At 38.6% G+C, this 20,293-nt stretch overlaps 1 protein-coding gene across 3 annotated transcripts in view; it reads right to left on the reverse strand.

Annotated features, from left to right (window-relative positions):
• LOC117403239 (brefeldin A-inhibited guanine nucleotide-exchange protein 3-like) overlaps positions 1–20,293 on the reverse strand; it is a 102,690-nt gene that overhangs the window by 40,459 nt on the left and 41,938 nt on the right. For all 3 annotated transcript variants that reach the window (XM_059024375.1, XM_059024374.1, XM_059024376.1), the window contains 11 exons: positions 19,941–20,063; positions 15,982–16,027; positions 15,100–15,184; positions 14,758–14,862; positions 13,809–14,133; positions 12,037–12,149; positions 8,556–9,463; positions 6,833–6,999; positions 4,463–4,628; positions 1,770–1,877; positions 454–669 (listed from right to left, as the gene is read on the reverse strand). In XM_059024375.1, the coding sequence (XP_058880358.1) occupies positions 454–669; positions 1,770–1,877; positions 4,463–4,628; positions 6,833–6,999; positions 8,556–9,463; positions 12,037–12,149; positions 13,809–14,133; positions 14,758–14,862; positions 15,100–15,184; positions 15,982–16,027; positions 19,941–20,063 (2,362 nt within the window). The remainder of the gene's footprint in view (positions 1–453; positions 670–1,769; positions 1,878–4,462; positions 4,629–6,832; positions 7,000–8,555; positions 9,464–12,036; positions 12,150–13,808; positions 14,134–14,757; positions 14,863–15,099; positions 15,185–15,981; positions 16,028–19,940; positions 20,064–20,293) is intronic.

The raw sequence follows: 20,293 nt of genomic DNA on the forward strand, positions 1-20,293 counted from the left end.
ATGAACCAGAAATAATCAGCTTCATTTTTAGCTTAAAAACAAATGCAGTTATGCAGTGTATTTAACACCAGTCCAATGCAAAATAAACCTGTTTAAAAAAAAAAAAAAAACATAAACAGTACAATCAATCACTATGCTAAGAGCCTAAAACAAAAGTACACAGCATAACACACATAACTAAGGCTATCCACCACATTTTGACCTCTTAAGCAATGCTCTTTCTTCAGGTCAAAGCAGTAACCATTAAAACTTAAAATTCTCAAATGGTTTAACAGTTTAACAACAGTTGTACTTTACAGAAAATATAGATTTGGTTACAAAACTAGTAAGAAACAAGTTAAGCATTCTGAATTCCATGTGCTTCCCACAGATGTTGCATCACTAAAGGTGCATTTTCCGACACATACTGTAGTTCTACCAGGCCCAGCATCCCTTCCACCCACATCTTCCTACCTAAAGCACAGCTTAGCCCAGCCGCTTTCCTCAGCCCATCCAGACTCAAGCAGATGGCGTCCCGTTCCTTCTGGTTCTGTTCCTTCACCCCCTCTGCTCCCAGGATAAACGCTAGGCCCTTGGAGCTCCCAGCCATCCTGCCCGTCAGCGGTGTCGACAGGGTGTCAATCAGGTTTTTCCAGCAACCAATCAGGATGTAGCGGGCGAAGACCACACCTACAGGAACGAACCAGGGCCAGGTAAGACCACCAGGGAACATCATCCGGGTTAAATAGATATTTTCACAACTTCTCTTCCCATACAAAATTTTAAAGGGGAACATTTTTAGTTTGTTAACTGTCAAGAATAGCTTACTAACATACTTACTAATATTGTTTTTTTAAATGGCTAGTAACAAATAAAACAAATAAAACACCAGACCTAAAACCTGCACCTAAAACTTCAGGCCAATGATGTACTTATTGTGAAAGCATCCACAAAAAATGAAAATTCTATATAGTAATACAAATATGGACATGTCAAAACAGCGGATATCCCATTAAAATGAATAGGACGTTTTATGCCATATTTTTGTTATGATTTGTGTGGTCCAGTGGTTAAAGAAAAGGGCTTGTAACCAGGAGGTCCCTGGTTCAAATCCCAGCTCAGCCACTGACTCATTGTGTGACCCTGAGCAAGTCACTTAACCTCCTTGTGCGCTGTCTTTCGGGTGAGACGTAATTGTAATTAACTCTGCAGCTAGTCTCTGTAAGTCGCTTTGGATAAAGGCGTCTGCTAAATAAACAAATAATACTAATATGATTTAATATAATACACAAAAAAATGAATTTTACAAAAATGTACAGAACAAACCTCACTGCTTATGTTTAAGTGTGCTTATTATCATAGCTGGCCATAATACTGTCATTAAATAAAACCAAGTACAGAAGTGTCTTTTTACTTTATTTGAAATGAAGACAAGGGATAGTAGGGCTGTCTCGGTATACCGTGGTATAGATTGCCACGGTTACTAAAAGTAGTTCGCGTGTTTCTGTCTCTAAAAGCTCCTAGGTGCTTGTCAGTCAACTTTTTTGAAAATAAATACAAAGCTGTTTTAAAACAGAAAGCTTAATGTTAAAAGTAACAAAACTTTTTTTTTTCTTTTAATTAATAATATTTGTTGACCACTGTGTATTTCTTTAAATAGTCATTTTAAAAATGTATTTAAAAAATAACATTATACTGTTGTATGACGATAACCGCAGTATATTTTTTGACGGTTATCATACCGTCAAAATGTAATACCGTGACACCCCTAATACAAAGTACCCACGTACCTGCCACCACAGAATCAGCTGCACTTTTGTCATGGGAAAGAGGAGACTGCATTGAGGCCTTGATGATGAGCTGCCCTCCAATAGCACTGCTGCCCAGGCCATCAATATCTGCAGAGGAATGCATTACAGTAGTAAAACAGCACAAAAAATGAAGTCTTACTGGGGCCAATTTAACTCTAAAAGTGTGTTAGGAGAACTAACCAAAAATTTTAAAAGCATTGCATTTTATTCTTTAAAAAATAATCTTTAATTATTTTAAATAAATGACGTTCTACCTCCATGACTAGTTTGAAGTACATGTCCTGATCTAAGGCTTACTGCAGACCTTCAAGTGTCGGTCTGGGATTTAGTTATCTTAGTGTATTTAGTTCTTCTGATTCTCTATTTCTCATCAGTCTGTTTCACAGATCTATAGTGACCTCACTTTTCTGACTACAGGTAAAATATTGAGGACACTGAATGATTGTTCGTGGTATATGGTTTTTATTCACCGCAGGAGGATGCCCAGTAAATCACGAGCCCCGACAGGAGTGAGTGGTTTATGTAAGGACATACTCCTAAGGGGAACAAAAACCTGAGACAGAAATACATTGATTCTTGGTTGTAAATCTCCCTCCCGACCTGTGAGGGCGTTAAGCAGTGAGAACAGAGTTCTTTGGACGGGCTGGTCTGACAGTTCTTTCCCAGGGTTGGGAAGTGGGCCAGTCTGGATGAAGGCGAGACTCAGTTGCAGTAACGCATTGACCCGGAAGGGAAACGACGTGGCAGCTGCAGATTGGAGAGGCGGTTGCACCTGTTTACCAAGGGATCATGTGTGACAGCGTAAAAAGAGGACAGAGAATCGCAATCTGTTCCTTCTCATTTGGTTTGGTTTACAATAGAACCGAGAAGGACTGAAAGAGACCCTGTGAGAAACAGTCTCGTGAGTGTTGTGTTTTGTTTGTTTGTAATTGTCTTGTTTGTTAGATTACTAGACGGCTAAACACGTTTCTGGAGCTGTCACCAAGGGCCAGCACTAAGCCGGAACATCACTTCACCACTGTCACTAAATAAACTTGTATCCCCCACCACGAGCACTACTGCACACACCCAGGACTGGTGACCGTGTATGTATTATTGTGGTGCGGATATTGTGTTTATTATTTGGGACTGTAATCCCGTTACTGTCTACCCTGTGCAGTACACATTGTTGTGTATTGCAGGGGGATTATTTTTTCACCAGACCTGGATAAAAAGAAAATAAAGTCCTTTCCAAACAGAATTACAAATCTCTGTGTGCTTCACTACCGCACTGCATCACCCCTGCACCTGCATCCACTCAGCCACTTTGCCACAAAACCGTACACCATGAACGATCATTCCGTATTCAGTTTATACCACAAGTATATATTTAAAATAAATAAACAATAAAATGTGTAAAAAAAATGGTTTATATTAAATCAATTAATTCAGGGATTATTTTTACCTGGCGGATCTTTACTTTCATTTTCAACAGACGTGGATTAATTTCGAACCCTGTTTATGGCCTCTTTGCAAACATATTTAGCTAAAACCTTGGCTCAGTCTATCAATTTACATAGATAGTAACTTATAAAAAGGTCAGTTAGAAAGTTCAGATTGGTAACTACCATTTCTTGACTAAACTCGTTCAAGGAAATCGGAGTCCAAATCAAAACATCAATAGAAATCTGAAATTATTTCAGCCATTTTAAAGTTATAAAACACGTAGGTGGCAGTATTGTAGCTCCATCCTGAATTTCAGCAGCACATCGCTGGATTGGAATGTATACAAAGACACATTCAAAACTAGTCCCGGTAAGCATGTTATCGCACTCAAGTGAGATAACAAAAATATATCACATGCTAGACATACCCTCTCTTGTGGTATAAGTAAGGTATAATAAACCACGACGGGCCGTGCGGTTCCCAAGATATATACCACCCCAGAAGTGATATATATATCATCGGAACCGCACGGCCCGAAGTGGTTTATACCGCTTATAAACACAGCTACCTGTCATTTGGGGGATTAAAAACACTTTTTAAAATTAAGACAAAACCAGAAACTTTTATTGTATATACATCCGCAGTGTAATATAGTCCGCTTCAAATCCAGGCCGGTATTTCGGGGGGTGGTGTCTGGCCTTGTCTTTACCTGCTTTTCTAAAAGTTTTCATGACTGACAGGAATACGTACTTGTTGGTTTTAAACTCGCTGTCAGCAGAGATGTTAAAACTTCTACTGTTAAAATATCTATTTAGTCCAGCTCTGCGTTACAAAACTGGAGACTGAATACTGGTCCGCAGTTTAACTTCTTGAACTGTCATAAAATTCCCTTATGTTGTTGAGATTGTTTTTTTTTATTTTTTTAACTTATTTCCTTAAAATGAATGTCCATATGTTTTTCTTTAAACCAGTCTTCAAGTACATTAACAGCCCATGCTGCAGTTTTTTTTAGTGTTTTTTCAATCTTTGTTTTCTTCTATTAGCTGTTCCTTGTCTACTGTTATGTGTCTACTCTTGCTGGTGCACTTATTTTATTTGTATTTTGTTTTTTTCAGATGGACTGCTGTCTTCACTCAGAATTCTATAAATTCTATTATTTACAGTATAACCCCTTTAAACACCCAAAAACAAAAACATAGGTGTCATGGAAAGCATTGCCACTGGGCTCTATAAAAGACTTGGATTACCTGTTAGCATAGTGATAAGTGGCAGGGAGTGCTCCTCTGGTGCCCCCCAGTACCCAGCCTCTCCCAGCAGGTTCGTGTCCAGGACTTGATGGTACAGCTCCTCTATCCAAGCCTGGGACAAAACTACCAGCACCCCACTGCTCTGAATCTGCCTCACAAACTCCTTCTGCAGGCCCAAGGGATGTACATTAACACACTGGCAGGGATGAACCAATCCATGCTTCACAAGAAATATCTATTCTTAACTATTACCTATACACATAAATGTTAAGTGAGGTAGTCCGCCAGTTCAATAACATATGCATTATAACATCACAGTTAATTACAATTCTTTGTGCCTCCACACAAAACATTATGCCACACAATCATTGTTAAACTGTAAATATACAACATATTAGAAAAACTTGCCACAACTCTGTCTATAGGGTTAGGGCCATGGGTAGCGGAAACAGGGAAATCTGCAGTGTTTAAACTGCTATATGTATATATGACCCAACCTCAATCATTACTGCTTTCAATTTCAAGAAAATCCAATTTATTCTGTAGTTCCTTCTGAAACAAAAGTAATCAGTCATGTGAGGGATATTCCGTTTACACTAAAGGTTGTACTACATATTGTAGTTTCTTTTGTCTAATGTTGAATACTGTAATCAGAACTTGGGCTATAGAGAATGCAACTATGATAACTTGTTGAAGTGACTGTATGCACCACATGGTACCTCAAAAGAACACCCTTGGAATGTCCACATATTTAAATCCAATCCCCACACTAACAATGTACCTTAAAGAGCAACAGGTATGAAATATCAGAGAGATATTAAGTAAGTGTATTCTACTTGTTGTTTAGATTCCCTTTGATTCAATTTCTGTTGCAGTCATCACATCCTGGTGACTTTTTAAAACTCAGAACTTTAAAGCACCCCTGTGTCCTCAGTACCGCTCCCAGAAACATATTGAATTTCCGAGTACATTTGGTACTCCCAGAGTGTACCCAGTAACCCTGTGACACTCTGACCCCTCACACCCAAAACCAAAGCATACGCAAAGGGGAATGTCATATCAGATCACATGGTTTGGAAAATGAAGTAAGATGGACATGGCCAGAGAAACGTGGCAGTGAAAGGGTTCCTTTCTGCTGGACAACACCAGTAATGTAACGCAAGTAAGAAAATCAAAGAATACAGCTGTGTACCAAACATTACGACAATACTGTCCCTATACAGAAGAGACTTAAAGTCACATGACCCCGACACAGAGGCAATCTTAAGTCACAGGTCAAAGTAAAGGGTGTGGTTAGACTTTGCCTGAGAAGTTTACATAATCTGTGCAGGAGATGACATTCTGCATAAAGTATTAATTATGTATTTGATTATAAGTTTCTTTACTTCTATGTTACAGTTTTCATATTTGTATGAGTTTTTATATTTTCATATTTTGATACAGATTTGCAGTCTCTCGTATCTTGGCGTCTGGGCAGAAAGCCAAAGTAGGCAGGTGTCTAATCAAGATGTGTAGAGTAGTGGAAAAATGAGCGCACAATGTGAAAAGAGATCACTACAATAAAAGAACTAGTTTGAAACAGTTTTAACAGCAATAAAAATTGGGTAGAAGGATAAGATAGTCTCTAAAATGCGTAAATGTGACGCACCATAGAATGTTATAGATTTGAGCGAGTTCCCCCCCCCCCCCCCCTTACCAGGAGATGTGTTGAAGGTGTGTGATAGTAGAGTGGATCCATACTGATTGGAAGAAATGGGAGTGGAAATGCTAATATAATCATAGTATTTAACGTAATGTTTTTGTTTGAATCGTCAGTCACTTCCTTGAATTGACTCCAAATTACGTCTGCGTTGTGATACAAGCGTATACATTGGTTCATGCTGTGACCTGCGTGTCTTTGCTTGCTTGTAGCCAATGTTTATACGATTGTATTAACAGTATTTCTTTTATGCATATAAAGTATTCATTTGTTGATTTATTCTCCCTACACCTGAAAATATGAAATTGACAGCTGAAATGATTTTGAGATATTAGCAGTTGAAGGTGGGGCAGCAGTGGCAGATCTGCCAATTCCAACAAGTTTACTTCACAGTGATGCTTAAAAACCACACAGGTTAAATGATTTCATAAAGGGAATGATCTGATAGTAGTACCTACTGCAAGTATTGTATGATCTTTTTTCACGTATTTATTTTTACTTATAGGGAGACAGCATCATAAATACAAACAATGATATATATTACGTATAATGGCAATAATGGTAGTTTATGCATTTTTAAAATTAGTTTGAATGCTTGTTAAGACTAACTTAAACAGAGAGTCATCTTCTCTATAATGTACAAGACACCATGTTTAACTTGCTTTTCTTACCAAACTAACAAGAACTGGAGCTGGTTTCTTTCTGTAGTAGTCACAGCAACACAGTTTTAGGTTGAGAAGGATTGCATAGTAGGAGACAAGGTAGAGTCCATCTGCATTCATAAGTGCCTGACAACTAAGCTGGTCGCTTGCTTCAAATCCTGGTGAATGCATACCACCTATGGAAAACAAAAAACAAAATATATTCTACAGTAACTAGCACAGGAACATTCTTAGAAACCCTTCATTGTTTTGTGGTTGTTATTCAGGTTACAATGCGCTGGGAACCCTCTATACTAGGACTGTCCACCCAATAGTTCTTGAGCCATGCACTGTATGGTTCACTGAGCTCCCCAATATCGCTTTAGATTTAGAGGGGCGCCTAATGGGGTTGAAAAGACTACAAGGGAACTTGGTACTCTTAGTAGAGGCAAGAACAGTCAAAATGGTAATAATTATTTTGTCAGATCCAATTATATATTAAATACATACATATATACATTTTAAAATATATTAAAATATCAAAAAAGTTAATATATACCATATTAAAAGTTAATTACAGAAACACATTATACAAAAAACTAATGTTTGTGGCTGCCTCAAACCTTTACCTTGGCAGCACATAGAAAATGATGTGGGTTCTGGTGAGGCTCTACTGTCATTGTAAAAACAAGCAGATGTTCTGGGTATAAATTCCCCTTTGTTCTACAAGTTGACACTCTCGTAAAAAATGTTTGAGCTAGACATGTATCATATAATGAATTACTATAAGTGCCATTTTTTCTCTCGCAGAATGGTCAATCAACTTCTGAATCCAACTGGACTTATAAAGAGTTTTAATTTAACACGACGCAACTTTACGTAGCTAGCGAGGACATAAGCACGACTAATTTCTATCTGCATGGAAGTAAAATTACTAGTTTCATTGTGTACATTAAGAAAATAATGATATTATTTCTCTGTAGAGCAGTTTGACTTTTACATGGATTTTATTTCACATGCCTCAGAAAACGTCTATTTTACAAATTCCTTCATATTCATTGTTTTGATGGTTTAAAAGAAAAATACTAAATATTTCTTAACATTAAAACTTACTTCAGATGCCATTCATTCAATGAACAAACATTTTTTACTTTCCATTTCTTAAAGAATTAGTTGTCGATCATGGGAGGGTATCGAAAAAGTTATTTTATCATATAAATCCAAAGGCGGATGAGACTGACCAATTGGTTTAATAATGATTGGCATGCCAAATAACCTCCTCAGGGGACTTACTGCCAAGAACTAAGGTAATTGGATCATCCATTGCCATTGGTTCATTATGAAAATATTTTAATGATTGTTTAGTTTCTGTGATGAGACTGTTTTCTAACACAATACTAGTGGACTGTGTAAAATAAACAGCTGTTAAGAGTGGATGGAATGCATGTGCATTAGATAAAAAGCAGATAAAATAAGTCTCTGTACCAGCATCAAAATAAGTTCTGCTACTGAGTAACGGTGAATACCGGCAGAATTTCACCCCTGCATCCAACTGATCCAATTGCATCGCAATACCGATATGACAATGAACGCAATGCCAATTCATGGATTAGTTGGGGTGCAGGAAAATAGCTTCACATTTGAAAACCACATTTACAATTAATAAATAAACAAACACTGGCACCTAGTTTTAATGGAAATTAAATTAGATCTTAATGTTAGCTATAAGGAAGTTCAAGTAGATCCCTCTTACCAGCTTGCAGGCCCAAGCAGAATGTGGAGGAGAAGCTCTGGAGCGAGGAGTCCACCTCTGTGGTGCTCTGGAGGCTGAGTAGACGAGGGAGGAGGCTAATGAGGGACTGGACAAACAGCCGTGCGCTGTGCTGGTCGGCCTCCTGGTTCTTGAGCAGCTTTAGGGAGAGGGCTGCTGTGCGCAGAGACCTGTGACCAGGACAGTCTCTGGGGGTCTGCTCCTCATCTGCCAAAGAGCAGTTGTCGGAGCCCATATCTGAGACATCAGACCTTCCAGAGTCTTTCTCTGCTGCCATGGAGTACTGGTCACAGGAGTCAAACTCAGTCCTTGAGAGATCTTGTTCATCCACGCTGAAGTTGCTTTCACTGTATCTTGATCCGTGAGACCTAGCCCTGCACTCCACGGACAGGAAGTTGGTTATATCCGGGTAGACCAGTGCGTGACTTCTCTGGATCACATCAGGTTGCTCATTTGCTTCTAATTCTGCATCCCTGCTTGAGATTTCCCCATTGTCTTGTCCACAAGGGGAAGGTTCATCCATGTTCTCTTCAGGGGTGGTCTGCCCCAGGTCACCCTCCAGAGTGGTCTGGCCTGTATCTGTGGTGACGCTGATGCTGATGTCAGGGCTCTTCTCATTGTCAAGCTCCCATGGGGTGTGTTCGGAGGAGAGAACATGGCGCTGCCAGCGGAAGTCGGCCTCGTTGATCTCCATGGATTCTCGGGTGGACTCTGCTCCATCCTTCAGCTCCTCCAGGCGACGCAGAAGAAGGTTGACCTGCTCAGGCTGGAGGCCCTTGCCCTTGCTCATTTCATCCAGGGCTCCCAGCAGTGAACACACACATGACACTGATGAAAAACAGGCCTCTATCCCCCCTTTCATGCAGGCTTCAGTCATGCCATCCATTATGCTGTAAGGAAATAAAGAGGTTTGTATTATTATTGAAGCAAGCAATAAACAAATACAATACCAACCTGAAGTACGTTGGATTCAAACATCCCCCCCCCCACACACACACACTTGCATATACATGGACCAGATAAATTCCAGCTATAACATGGTAAGGCAGACATCTGGTTGAGTACAATTCCATTTAAAGAGTGCAATTGTTCCAGGGATATTGACACTAGCTGTTAGCATTCACAGAGGATTATTGTCAGTAGGGCCTTTTTTGTTAATCCCACAGCTGGATTGAAATATAATATTTCCAGGAAACTCTGGAATGTTTATGTCAATTGATAACTGACAATATGCCCTTCATAGAATATAATCTATTGATGCTTATCCAAAGCTACTTATTGTAGCATTGTGCTTGAAACTTGAGCTGAGATTTGAAGAAGATATCCTTTAAAAGAAGATTTTTTTTTTGTCATCTTGAATTGAAATTTGAAGATTGGAACCAAACCAAGGCAGTTATTGTGTTCACCATGTGAGTGTGACAGACAGACAGGTGGACATGTTCGATCCCATTTTTGGGATGAGAACCCTAAATAGGCCCTATTGACACACATCTACTGAAGTTCCAGCTTATACAACAGATGGTCTGGGGACTGTATGGGCCAAGGCAAGTATGCGAGTTATAGCTCATCTCCTTTGACCCACTAACAAACAATTTTGGCACGGTGAATAGTTGCATCTTAAAACGCAATTCTCAGACATGTATGAGTATTGACTTTAGCCTCCAAAAGGAATAACTCATCCCAGACCATGCGAACAAATGCTGTGCCACTGCCTTTTCTGTGAGGGCAGTGTAAGGCCTCAGACAATACTGAAATACTCAGGATTCAGACTGTTATAAAGTTGTAAAATACAATGAATATATTTAATTAACAGAAATACAAATAATGAAAAATTAAGAAAAACAATCAAACTTGTTCATTCTGAGTGGTGTACCCCTTCTTAATGGCGGTGACTCTGAACCGTACTTACAAATAAATTATGACCCCAAAAATGTCAAGTGAAACTTTTCAAAATCTTAGATAACTTTTCTACATGAAAGCAACAGGTAAGTGACTTTTGATCTTGTTAAACCTTTGTTAACATATTAATAACTTTTATATTTCCGTATGGTAGTTTACCTTTAGTTATCGTCCTGCAACCTTGCGAACAGGATGACATAACTGGTCAGGCTGTATTTAACCAGGAAGAGACTCAAACACACAAAAGCTGCAGGATTAAACGCGCTTTTGCGCAATTGAAATATAAATAATAAACAAAAATAAAACAAACAGGCACAAGGGCCAAACAAACAGTTTAAACAAAACAGAATATATGTTTTAAAATACTGCGGTTTCAGATAGAGCCGCCGGTTTTCCACACACAATACTCAGCTTCACAAAAACTCCCCTAAACCCCAACTATATTTCTTTAAAAAACACCCTCCTATATATTTAAACCACCTGTGTTTTAGATCGAGCCCAGGCACAGCTGCATAAACGAGGTGAAAATATCTCACTTGGGGTTAGGTGTACAGAGAGGGGGTACATGAGAGAGACGAGAGGAAATTTAAAAAGAAGAAATTGCTATTCGTGCTGAAATATATCTCAGCACAATACGTGTTTTAGGTCACTGTTTTGTTTGTCTGTTTTGTTTTGGCCAACGTACTGGCTTCTTTTGCAAAATGTTTGTTTTGTGTTTAAACCGCTTCACTCACAGTACAGAGTCTGTCTCTTCCAAGCCATATATATTTAAACCCCACAGCACACAAAACCCTCACCTTCACCAACATTAATTCTCAGCATCATTTCTCACTAACACCCATGATCACTCTATATTGTGGAGGATCTCAGTTCCTGCAAGCAGGAGCTCCTCACAGGCGAAGGTCGGACACGAACACAAACATTAAAATGATCACTAAAACTTAGTTTTAAACTTATTACTTTTATTTTATTTTATTTGTTTATTCAAACTATCAAATGCATACATCAGTCCAGTCATGCCCCACGATGCATCATTACATTTCCAAAACACAGGTAAGTACAATTTAATTTTCTTTATTGGGAAAAGGGGATATAATTTTGCTCTGTCACAAATGCATGGCCAAATAATAATTCAGTCAAGGTGAAATACTTGCTGTGGCTACCACCACACTCCAATCCTCCATCCATGGTGAACAGTGTAAACCACATTGTCTGGCCACAATGTTTTCCAGTCATCCAAATGTTAAATGGAAAAAATGCCTAAAGGTTTGGGTACTGTCACGCTGGACGTGTGTTGCTCGTTACTTTTGTAATGACGTTTATCAGAAATTATAAATTCGCTGTACATGACAACTACACTTCCTGCCAGATTACTTTCAGGGATTTATTTACTCACCACTTTGACCATGATTCATCGTGTGATGAATCATCTTTCATGAATACAAACTGGACTGTTCCAACAGATGTATAGGGGTGTTCCTAGTAAGGTGATTGGATCCAGTAATAAGAGTGAGGCATGCTTTTTGCTGAGATACAGGTACAATTGGATACATAAAACACTCACAGTTTCAGGAGGTCCAGATGGGATTTTCTTTTGGAGAAGGATCTCTTTCTAGTTTCTGGCTCTGAAACAGCAGGTGCCACCAGATCAAACAGGCGCCGGGAGCTGCTCAGAATCTGATTGAAAGCCAAGGAAATGAGAGAAAAAAACAGTAAGGATTTATTTTCAAAGGGAACCGTGTGATTTCTTACTGAGGCCAACAGTCATAAATAGAAGACAGGTTACACGGTTAGATATACAACAGCCCAGTTCTTTTTCATATTCTGCTGAAAACTGCTGGTTCTGGAAAATAGTTCTGAATTAAAATACCATTTTAATGGCCCAACTAAGATACTAGTTGCAACACGGCAATGCTTAACAGTGCCCATATCTGCCCCATTTAACCCAAGCTTCACATTTATAACCATTGTGGTAAAGTATATGGAAAGGTTAAGGAGTGAAAGTATATAGGGCCCCTCATAACCTCTCAAAGTCTATATCCAATGGTTTAAATACTGAGCTAAAATGGTTGGAAGAAAAATGTAGTCCTACCAGATAAAGAGCTGATAGTTTAAATAATCAGCTAACCTGAGACCATTGTGCGTAATTTCCTGGGAAAAGGTTGGTATAAAAGGGCTGAGTAAACAGACCTGTGAGAGTTTGAGTGAAGACCTGTTCTCATCTGAGACCTACCAAAGAGACTGTATTACTGAATCTTTAAACTTGAATCTGTATTTTTGTAACTTTATTATTGTGAACTTTCTGATTTTGACGGTAAGCAGATTAGCAGGACTAAAAATCACCACAAACAGGTGGATTCTGTGCGAATCAACCATGTCAGTGTTATGTTAGAATTGATATAAGCATTGCCTGCTAATCGCCTCAAAGCAATACCAGCCTTTACAATAAACCATAACGTAATATAAAAATTGATAAGATCTGTCCTGAGTTTCTACAGTTCAGTAAAATGCTACGATTGGGCATAACCAAAATTGGGGATGGTGAAAATACAAAACATAATTGGCAACTTTTCAAAAATGGATGCTTTGAACAATGCATTTGGAGATATGTATGGAAATATATAAAACTCAAAAGGACAAAATGGTTATTCTAGCCTTTGGAAAAGAAGGTACAATGAAATGAAAAGGCACTCAGTTGATACGCATCGTTCTTCCTCAATCTTGGACAGGTTATTTACATCCGATTCACTGTTTACAAATCGTGCACAAAAGCGCCTTCTCTGACACCAACATCACATTTCATTTTGAATTTACCAACTTTCCTTGATGAAAACTAGTCCATGTCTGATAGGTTAATAGACATCCTCTGCTTTTGACCAACCCTGAGGACACCTGATTTTCAGTGCCGTGCAAATCATGCTTCAGAAAGAGTTAGTTTTTTTTGTTTTTTTTCGTAAAATTATCAAACTATAAGTCACGAAGTGCATTATTTGATAAATAAATATACAGGTATTTAAAATACAAGAGTATTGTTGCAGTGGGTTATGTCTATCACCATCGTCATCAGGAACCCAAAAAGTTAAAAAACACCAAGTTAAAAAAAACACCATTTATGACATTAACATACATTGGTATCATGAACAAGTACATCACCATGGCCTACATCCACATAAGAAAATTAAAAAGGTAAGCATTACATAAGTAGGGAAAAGCAAACTAGATGCAAACACTCTCCATAACTTGTAATACAGAATATCTTTACCAAGTTTCATTACAATTGTATAAGTGATTCAGCGATACAGTATGCTTGTCCTAAAGGCTTGGTTCGGTGTTTACCTCCTTCATAATCTTGATGGCCTCCACCCTGTGCTGGGGAGGGGGGTACAGCAGTATCCGGTGGTAGAGAGACTGCAGCACTGGCTTCATAGACTCTACACACCCCACCAGCCGCACCAGCTCTGCCGCTATGTAGTAAATGGTGCGTGCCACAGGGCCGATGAGGGTGGGGGCGCTGGAGGAACAGCCTGAGCCACGGCCATGGTCTGAGAGCCCCAGAGAGGAGGTGTCCATCTCCTGCAACACACCCCCGTGGGCCGACGTGATGGTTTTGTCATTCATGGGGTTCCCCAGGATCACAATCAGGGCTGGGCACAGCTGCTTCCTAAACAAGAAAAAAATATCAGCATCTAATCTAGATAGATTTTTAGTACGAAGGCTGGTCCATGGTCAGTCTACAGAGGATTTGATTACAGGCTGATCTAGGATCATATTCTATACAGGGACCGAAGAACTGAAGCTCAGAAGAACTGAAGTGTTTGATTTGAGTTCACTTGCAGCCTGACCAGTAGGGTCTGCTGTAGCACGGTGAGGATAAACAGTCAGTGGTTTTGCCTACCTAATCCACAGGGACACCAGAGCCAATGAAATTCTCCCATCAATGACTAGCAACTTGGCACAGCCAGGATGCAAACAGGCGCTCCCCTGACTTTACCAGGTGAGCCAGACTGGGAATCCTAGGGACTAAAATCTTGTATATATATATATATATATATATATATATTTTTTTTTTAAAAGAGATTTGGAGTTGCGAATTGTTTTTATTATTTGAGATTGCAGGGTTGTGGAGGGTTCTCCATCACTGCTGTGACTTGATAGCTCCCATAGTACTAATGCTAATAATTATAATCTCTCCGGACTGAGATTAGACACCACGACCCGAGGGCAGCCTGGTAGATTCAGAATTGGTTCACCATTTTCTATTCCCATAGTAGATGATGACACTCACCATATCAAATCTGTGAAGCTTTTGTGCAGGTGCATGCTGGGAGGACAGCTGCTCAGCATGGAGAGGATACACTCCAGGTACAGGAGCTGGAGCTGCTGGTTCTCACTGCGAAAAAAAGAGAAAGAAAAACAGCACTTGTACAGTTAGTTACCACCCAATATATTTACATAGTTAAAACTTAAAATACCTAGCTCTGTTATACTGTGGTCAATGATGTTATGATACAGTGTTTTTACATTTTCTTAATGATTTATAAATTACTTTTTCTTTTTTGTAGGGTCACATATTTACTCCCTTACTAAATATCTACTTAGTTTTATCCGATGGAGAATGTGTACTTACTTAATAACTCCCTGCAGCTTCTCACAGAAGACAGCAAGAACAGAAACAATATCCTCACGCAGAGGCTCCTCGGTAGACAAAGCATCTAGAAAGATCAGGACAAAAATGCATTTATTTTAAATTTGTGAATTCACAGTGGGTGGTGTACAATGACACTGTCTATGTGAGGCAAACAGGAGTCAGGCAATCGCCTCTCTTTGCTCTACAAGGGCACCTGAATCCTGTCACACACTCCCTGCCATGAGCCAGTCCACTGGGGACAAGGTTAAGACCACAAGAGTGGGGAAAGGCATGTAAGGTTATTGAATAACACGTCAGATTTTTTTTTTTCAACATCAGACTATTAGCAAGACGTTTTGATGATCAAGTTTCGGTGTATGATATAGATGACTTATCAGTGTAATAAAACATATTTATGCAATGGCCCAGTTACAGCAGTAGGATATGCTGTACCAGTAACTATGACATATTCAAAGAATGTCTCAGCTCTATAACAAATATCATAAATGGTGTTTTAACTTTAGTTGAAACGCCTGCATAACTGAAATGTGAATAAGGCAAAAACCTTAAAATGTATAAAAAAAAAAGTTATTTTAAAACTGCATGGGGCACTACAACTTTAATAGATGCACCATAATAACACGTTATTCTAAAGGTCAGCCACAACGGCTTTTACTCAATGTAGTTCTTTTTTTATGGCTTATCACTTCTCTACAATATTTATTTTGTGATAATTACTATAATACACCCACTTTATCAGTGCCTGCTTTTACCAGTCTGTATCAACAAACTCCTGGTTACACTATTTAAAATGCACAGCTAGGCATTACTGAGCTGACACACTGTCACTTTAAAATACAAGGAGATGAAATAAAAGGGTACCTTTCTGCTGACACACTGGTAATGACTCTTCCTGCCCATCTGCTGTCTGCAGCATTATAATAAGAGAAAGGTTAGTTGAACAGTACATTGTCGTCATCATATCACTGTTTATTGAGAAAAAGGAGAGCTCATCTGTATGAAAAAAGCAACCGCTAATGAAAAACTACAGCATAATGAAAAGAATTGGTGGCATTTCTCAGCACTGAACGCATTAAATTTGGTCCCAATAGCACTGTCAAACTTTATTAAGAAGTATAAACTTCATGGACAGCCTCAGATAATCAGAGTAGCATTGTCGTTATCCTATAATAGATGCCCTGTAAAGTCACTTTTCCATACATTTCACGCTGCCTAAATAGAACCTAAAAACACATTTGATAAAAACATCTCCTTGATAAAAACATCTCCATACACAGTTTATAATTACATTAATATCCTCCACAGCGATCGCTACCTTTAGATAACTGCTGCTGCATCAGACATTAATGCTTAACTGCATTATTCTGATTAACTGTTCAAAGAACAGCTTTTATTACGTTACACAAAACTGCACATTTTATGAAATTCAATACAAAATCACTATAAATGCATTAACTGATGTAATTGATGAGAGTTTAGAATCTCTTTCTATTTGTCAATTAAACAAATACCAAACACAGTGGGCATTAACAGAATTCCCACGGTATACCCCAATACTTGGAGGGTACTGTATTAAGCGATAGGTAACAGTGTTTCGAGTGGATAAAATTATCAAGGTCAGGATTTTATAAAAGCCAGGGAAATGGTTGTGTTTGTTTGATAATGAACCATATAGGTATAGCTACAAGTCCTGGAACAAGAAGTCAGTTATGTGCTTTCCCGACTAGACTTGAGAGTCTATACCACCATTAGATCCCTATTCCTTGCATCCACCGTGTGAAAAAATGTAAGTGTGACATACAGGCCGGTTCCTTCCATACAGCCCATGATACTCAATAACTTTGAGTATCAGTGCTACAGACCACTGGTTCTCAGGAGAAAAAGGCATTCTATAATTCAAATGGACTCCTGCGTGTAATCTTGCATTTGCTATACATCTGTGTCAGACTGAGTAACCACTTGAGACTGGAATGAGATAAAAGTGCCTGAGGTGACTAAAGAGGCCTTTATTTGTGATGTAATCAATTGCAATGCACAGACCAGCACACAGCAGTTTCTCTGTCCTCAAAGTGATGGTGACTCATTACTGTTCTGTAGGAATTATTGGAGTGATTATTTCTGTGTGCCCAAGTGTCTCTGATCGGTAGTTTATAGCACTAGTGCATCTACTGTGGCTAAAAAGGGGTTGTGTGAAATACTGATTAGAGGCAAAAGGCATTGACCAATATTGTCATGCTCAGATGGGTTCTTCTTAGGGACTCCAAAAATTTGCTTGCAACATGAATGGAATATATTGTACCCGTTTTGAGCTCTGTACGCTCATGTAACTCTCACAGGGAATGCTTTAAGGAAGACCAGCATGCTTATCAATAAATATTTCCAGAAATGTGTTCTCAGTTTCTAAAAAAACAAACAACTTCACTGGCTTGGACCTCAGACAAACTGAAGCAGTCTAATTTGCTTAGCGACACAACCCCCAAACACAAAATACTACATTAGCGCTCTCAGTAGCATGACAAAGTAGATCACTGTGATCTTCATTTACTGTATGTACAGATGGAGGGACAGAAGGACATGCTCCTCCATACACTATATCCCCTTACTCAGATATTCTCAGTGATGAAAAGTTGTAACCAAGTGTTATCCAAATTGGATAAGTGGTTCACTAGATTTATATAAAAAAAAAAAAAAAAGTAAAAATGTAGGTGTGCAACAGAGATGGACAGAGGCCTCCAGTTGGTGTTAAACATTTTTGTTTCTTACCAGTAAGCTCTCCTGAGATAAACTAGGTCATACAGGTAAAATACATTATATTCATAACTTCTACAGGGTCTTGTTTTTATCCTGTTTTACAGTGGAGGCTTAGGGAAAGGAAGAGAATTCCCCCTAGTGTCAAGAGTAGCAATTGGTTTGTGAAAAGTACCCATTTGTTCCCAGTTTTAACCTGAAACCAAAAGCAAAACAAACCACCACACCTGCGCGTTTATTGTTGTGCCTGTTCACAGAGGTCTTTCATCTGCATAAGCTAGTTGTCTTTATTAAAGCAAAATAAGTTGAGAGTAAATGCAAAGCAAAAAAATGGAGTGCAATGATTATTCAAATTCACCTGAGTGCGTCAAGATACACTAGTTTCATTTAAAATTCAATAGGCATTCCCAAGGTCCAGTGTATTACACAGGAGAATATCAACGCTCAAAACTCAACATAATTATATGTAATCTTTTATATCTAATGTAATAATTCCATCAGATTTCCCTGGAGTGCATTGCCATATGTGAGCACATATTGTAGGTTTTGCCATTTTAGTTTTGAAAGAGGTTTTTAAAGATGGCAAGCATACATTTTGATTTAACAAGCTAAAAAAAGGTACTAAAAAAACAAAGAGTTACCAGTTTTCATTCCTTTCTTTTAGTTAGTCTGTCATACCTGTACTTCCTTTGTTAATTCACCTGATTGATGTCTTACAGATACATATGAAGGAAGCTCTTTCTGCAAAGCATGCCAGTCATTAGGAAAAGCAGCTTGTGTCAATAACATAAAAAAGGCAGAAAGTGCATACAGGCATTTCACTCTCCAACCAGCTTTCATTGAGGCCTTTCTCTGGTTCTAAAAGCAGTACTTACCATGGAAGATACAACAGATAACAGATATAAACATGCCTTGAAACATGCTTTTCTGAATATAATATAACCAGGTTTAAAAAGATGTACTAACCAAGGGTTTGCACAACATTCTCATGCCCTTTAAAAGGGGCTTGTAGGGAATCGGCATCTGTGTCCTTGTGGAATGAAACACCTAATCCTGAGACTGGGAAATGTAGCCATTTTACAGTACACTAACTAGAGAGCTCGAAATTAGCACCCAGCTGGCAAATGCATGTTCATTTGGTTTTGTTAGGTATATTTAACTAATTTTATTTAACTAACATATTTCATAAATAGTTATTTATTATTATTATTTTAAAAGTAATCACACAAACATAAATCGCTGTAAGTTACTTGTCCAGTTTCTTACATTCATACAAATGGTGGTAGAATTATGTTTGCTTTGGTCAGTAAAATAAAAGACCACTGTATCCTTTACTATTATTTAAAGAAATGCCGAGATTTTCTGGGGTTTACTGGCTCATAGGAGCAGGTGTGCTTAGCTCAGGAGACCGTATTCACTCTGACTGAAGCGCATGCTTTCAAAACACTACTACACAGGAGTGTTTACAGTATGTAGTGTTTATCCTCAAATGTATAGTGTTGTGTCAGCAAATGAATACAGCAAATGTAGTCCTTATAATTGTCTGCTTTTACCAACCAGTAAACCCCAGAAAATATACACCCCCTCCAACTGAAGCAAATGAATGGCCCCTTTGAATAGGCAGTCTTAAGCAGCAGCAAATGTTTAGTTCTTTGGTAACCAGATAATAAAATGAGGTAAAATTAACAGGAACACCACAACTCAGTGTTACTGCCTTGCAGGAAGAAGGCTTCAAAGTTATTTATGTATGGGGGGATCTGCTTGTATTTAAAACTTTTGTTTTTCATGCTTCCCAGTTCCATCCTACTTTGGTCAGTTACATTTAGGTTTAAAATATGAAACATGAGCCTACATTTCTTTAAAAGTTTTATGTTGAATACTACTCCAGGGTAAAATAATCATTGCATCCCATACAAACAGTCAAACTTGGCAACAGAGGGCTTCTTGCCAGCAACCACCGACAAAAAGAAAGGTCGTGTTTCCATATCACAGTGGTGCAGTGCACAGATATGTGGCATGCAGACAAATCAACACAACAAAGTTAGCTTGTATGCAGTGGCTGCAAGTCTCACCATGTTCTCCTGCTTTTGACGCAACTGAAGAGTCAAGTCGCTCAACATCTGGCTGAGCGTGGCCCGCACAGCAGTGTTTATGCTGCGCTGGTGACAGCTTGACGTGTATGTCTCAGTGCAAACCTGTTGTAAAACAACAAGACAGCTGGTTGTAAATCAACATTAGATCACAGTTAGCAGTCCAGAGCTTTTCTAACCTGAGACACTGCCTATACAGGAGATCTCTTCAGACAGTGAAACACTTTAAAATATAAAGGAAAACACCCTTTCCTATAAATTTCTCACTGTGTTGCTGCTGCCACCTGAGTACTATGTATTGTTGCTACTGTTATTTAAAAACAATTTGTTTTGAT

Source organism: Acipenser ruthenus, chromosome 5 (assembly GCF_902713425.1).
Source record: "Acipenser ruthenus chromosome 5, fAciRut3.2 maternal haplotype, whole genome shotgun sequence".
Lineage (NCBI taxonomy): Eukaryota > Metazoa > Chordata > Actinopteri > Acipenseriformes > Acipenseridae > Acipenser > Acipenser ruthenus.